At 39.7% G+C, this 5,000-nt stretch overlaps 1 protein-coding gene across 1 annotated transcript in view; it reads left to right on the top strand.

Moving 5' to 3' along the window:
- p3h2 (prolyl 3-hydroxylase 2) overlaps nucleotides 1-5,000 on the top strand; it is a 165,149-nt gene that overhangs the window by 128,424 nt on the left and 31,725 nt on the right. Inside the window, exon 4 of the mRNA XM_061976170.2 lies at nucleotides 1,457-1,588. Coding sequence (XP_061832154.2) covers nucleotides 1,457-1,588 — 132 coding nt within the window. The remainder of the gene's footprint in view (nucleotides 1-1,456; nucleotides 1,589-5,000) is intronic.

Here is a 5,000-nt window from a genome sequence, read left to right as displayed (position 1 = left end):
AGGGATTTCTTGGGGGTGAAAACTGTCTTGCTTTGGGCTCAGTTTTCCTCCTTGAAACGTAAACTAGCAATTAATCACGGTTGGCTCGTGTGTGTGTTTTATGAGTCTCTGATGACGTCACACAATGATCTCAGCGGAATTATCAGCAGACCACACACAGTCGTCGTCACGGCAACAAAGCAATCTGTTTTGTTTACCAACTTTGCCGAAACATTATTTCAATTTAATACAATTCTGTATTAGGCCGACTCTCATCGAGCTTTGCACGATATAAACAATATACCATTGACAACAATATCAATTTGGCCTATGTTACGGATTTAGATTGTATCACTTTATCGGGATATTACCCGCTGATGAAGTTATGGTCAGTTTTAGAGCCAGAACAGACAACTGGAGCAGAGAAAGCCCTGACCAAAACAATCCTTATCTACAATGTGGCTCTCTCTGCATTGGCCTTGGCAGGGTCATGCAGTAAACACCCCAGTGAGACCATCACAGCGAAAGATGCTCTAAAATCCTTTCCCCCTTCTTCAAAGACGCCTGGCATGTTGACTCTGACTTGGAACAGAGGAGCGACTTCTAGGCTTATGGACAAAACACGCACTCATGCACTACTATACTACTGCAGAGATATGCACACATACACCCCATCCCACACCTTCCACGATGATGGACGACAAAGCAGTGTCCTGATGGCTAACCTTTGACTTTTTTGTGTGTCGTAAATATGTGCTCATTGTTGCTTGAGGTTTTTTTTCAGCTTTTTTGCTCCTCCTTCTTCCCCAATGTTTCCTTTCCTTTTTAGGGGAAATGACGATCCGTGTCAGAGCTTTGTCCGCATTGCCGGCAGTAAGTCGGACCCGTTTCCAGTAAGGGTTGGACTCCGACAAGGCTGCCCTTTGTCACCGATTCTGTTCATAACTTTTATGGACAGAATTTCTAGGCGCAGTCAAACTTACTTTTTATGAATGTTACTGTCAGGTTCAAACACTGATGACGTCTATTAAACAAGACAAGAAACAAGGAATTAAACAGAGACAGAATTAAATTTGGCTCAATTGAGGAGAAACGTCTGGGCTGTACTCTTTTGTGCAGTCTCCACCACGCTCTGACGAAAGATTGTACGCCTCCTCTTTTATTTGGACTTTCCCTGATTACATGGCAACAGCTGTTTCTAAGGGAGGGGGGTCGTAAACAGCCATCGCCTTTGATTTAAAAAAAGTTCAAAGAAAAGGTCGTAAAACAGTTCAAAGAAAGGGTGCCTGGAGGGGAGTCAGGCCCTGCTTCCTCTCCGCTTTGTAGATCTCGGGTCAAGACAAAAGCTTCCTGTGGATTACAATAGAAGAAAGTTTTTTTTTCCCCGAGAGCTAACAATTCAGAGGTCTGGGATCTGCTTGTTTTGGTCCTGTACTTTCTGACCCCCCACACTGATTCCAGACCTGTTGTGTCCTAGATCACTTCACTCAGGTGCTGCACTGTGAACACGAGTGCGTCAGAGACCTCGCCACCCGGCCGGGCCGCCTGTCCCCCATGGAGAACTACCTTCCTCTCCACTACGACTACCTCCAGTTTGCCTACTTCCAAGGTCAGTCCTCTAAATCAGTGGTCCCCCAACCACCGGTCCGGGGACCGGTACCGGTCCGTGACGCATTTGCACAGAAACATTAATTGATTTATAAACTAAAACATTTTATTCAACTTAACTTTTGTCTGTCCCACTAAACACACCAATAAGCTTGTTTATAGACCCGGGGCCCACTCGAATATCAACACTGAATTAGTCATCTTACTCTCGATTTTGATCATATTAAATAGAATAAAATATCTGACCTACTTACAGTTCACTACCTTGTAAAATTATATAAAACATATGTTAATCAAAAAGTTAAAATGATTATTTTAACAAATAAACCTTAGGTCAGGCTGATTAGACAAAATACATTATGTTCTGCTAAAATAAATTAAATTAATAATACATATGTTTTTAACTAAACTGTCAATAAAATTAAAGTGTAAATGAAAATACCACTTTAGTCATAGTTTTTGCGCTTAAGAAATTTCTCTATGAATTTCATTCTGTTTTATATTGTCATTACTGCCACAAGTGGTAGAAAAGTGTATTACAACTAAGTACCGCTGTGGCCTATGCGGACCACAGCTGAAAAAATACATATATTACATTCTAGGGGGACCTACACTAGTTCTACTACTACTACACAGTTCCCTACCTTGTAAAATGATATAAAAGCATATGTTAATCAAAAAGATACAATTATTATTTTAACAAATAACCCTTAGGCTTAGGTCAGACTGATTAGAAAAAATACATTATGTTCTGCTAAAATAAATGAACTAAATTATTAATGAATATGTTTTTAACTAAACTGTCAATAAAATTAAAGTGCAAATGAAAATACCACTTTCGTCATAGTTTTTGCGCTTAAGAAATTTCTCTATGAATTTCATTCTGTTTTATATTGTCATTACTGCCACAAGTGGTAGAAAAGTGTATTACAACTAAGTACCACAGCTGAAAAAATACATATATTACATTCTAGGGGAACCTACATTAGTTCTACTACTACTACACAGTTCCCTACCTTGTAAAATGATATAAAAGCATATGTTAATCAAAAAGATACAATTATTATTTTAACAAATAACCCTTAGGCTTAGGTCAGACTGATTAGACAAAATACATTATGGTTTGCTAAATTAAATAAACTAAATTAATAATAAATATGTTTTTAACTAAACTGTCAATAAAATTAAAGTGCAAATGAAAATACCACTTTAGTCATAGTTTTTGCGCTTAAGAAATTTCTCTATGAATTTCATTCTGTTTTATATTGTCATTACTGCCACAAGTGGTAGAAAAGTGTATTACAACTAAGTACCGCTGTGGCCTAAGCGGACCACAGCTGAAAAAATACATATATTACATTCTAGGGGGACCTACATTAGTTCTACTACTACTACACAGTTCACTACCTTGTAAAATGATATAAAAGCATATGTTAATCAAAAAGATACAATTATTATTTTAACAAATAAACCTTAGGCTTAGGTCAGACTGATTAGAAAAAATAGATTATATTCTGCTAAAATAAATGAACTAAATTAATAATGAATTTGTTTTTAACTAAACTGTCAATAAAATTAAAGTGTAAATGAAAATACCACTTTAGTCATCATTTTTGCGCTTAAGAAATTTCTCTGTGAATTTCACTCTGGTTGTTTTATATTGTCATTACTGCCACAAGTGGTAGAAAAATGTATTACAACTAAGTACCACAGCTGAAAAAATACATATATTACATTCCAGGGGGCGCTCGCGGCCCAACACTGGGCCCCGGCCCTATGGTTAAGAAACACTGGTATATAGTATATGCCATCAACGTGCCGGCGACCATCTTTTTGCAAAGAAACACGCCCAGGGCTCCCATTATTTCAGCGTTATAGTGACTTGATTTTTCATGCTCATTTTTTTTTGCTGTTTTTATCTGCCACACGTAAAAAGCCGGTCATTGAAAATAATGCATACATTAAACCGCTCCCTGGTGGAAAAAAAGGTTATTCCTAGAATACATTTTGGGAGGCTGGTGATTAGGGAGGAACCCTGGAACCTGGTTCCTTAATGGCACACGTGCCAACGTCATTCAGTCGTTTATGACGGCTAACTGGTCGCAGGCCTGACCCCGTAAAGAACATTTCGCAAAGTACCGTATTTTCCGCACCATAAGGCGCCCTGGGTTATAAGCCGCGCCTTCAATGAACGGCATATTTCAAAACTTTGTCCACCTATAAGCCGCCCCGTGTTGTAAGCCGCATCTAACTGCGCTAAAGGAATGTCAAAAAAACAGTCAGATAGGTCAGTCAAACTTTAATAATATATTAAAACCAGCGCGATGTGGGCGCGCATGGAGTCGTATATCAACATGGACGGAGCTGCGTGAAAAAAGCCACCCGGCCTCTTCGCGTAAACTTACCTTAACCACTCGCTCATCTTTTCTTCATCCATCCATCCCTTCGAGTTAGCTTTTATGATGACGCCGGCTGGAAAGGTCTCTTTTGGCAAGGTCTTCCTTTTGAATATCACCATGGGTGGAAGTTTCTGGCCATTAGCATGGCAAGCTAGAACCACAGTGAAGGATGACTTCTCATTCCCTGTGGTGCGAATATTCACCGTACGTGCTCCCGTTGTATCCACAGTGCGGTTCACAGGAATATCAGTTGCTGTGAAATAGTAATCCGTGTGCGGATGGAGAGATTGCGTATTTTCATGAACCGGATCCCTGTCGTTTAGTAGGAGCCATTTTGTGGTCTTTACAGATGTAAACACACAAAGGAAATGAAACGTACGGTAATATCCGCGCGCTTTTTCTTCTTCTACGCGGGCGGGTGGTTGCTTACAGTAGAAGAAGAAGCGCTTCCTGTTCTATGGGGGCGGGTGCTTACCTTGGCGGTTGCTTGCGTAGAAGAAGAAGCGCTTCCTGTTCTACCGGGAAAAAAGATGGCGGCTGTTTACCGTAGTTACGAGACCGAAACTTTATGAAAATGAATCTTAATATTTATCCATATATAAAGCGCACCGGGTTATAAGCCGCACTGTCAGCTTTTGAGTAAATTTGTGGTTTTTAGGTGCGGCTAATAGTGCGGAAAATACGGTAGGACTTTAATTGATAAATGGAATATTTTTATAGTTGGAGCATAAAAAAACTGTTAACCACCTTCTAATTCAGACAAGTCATGGAGGGCCGCTTTGCAATTATATTAATTTGCTGATGCATTTGATTATGTAGACTATATTGCCAAAAGTATTTGGCCACCTGCCTTGACTCACATATGAACTTGAAGTGCCATCCCATTCCTAACCCATAGGGTTCAATATGATGTGGGTCCACCTTTTGCAGCTATTACAGCTTCAACTCTTCTGGGAAGGCTGTCCACAAGGTTGCGGAGTGTCTTTATAGGAATTTTCCACCATTCTTCCAAAA

Source organism: Nerophis lumbriciformis, linkage group LG14, assembly GCF_033978685.3.
Source record: "Nerophis lumbriciformis linkage group LG14, RoL_Nlum_v2.1, whole genome shotgun sequence".
NCBI lineage: Eukaryota > Metazoa > Chordata > Actinopteri > Syngnathiformes > Syngnathidae > Nerophis > Nerophis lumbriciformis.
The sequence above is the reverse complement of the archived record's forward strand: the minus strand, read 5'-3'. Positions and strand labels throughout refer to the sequence as shown.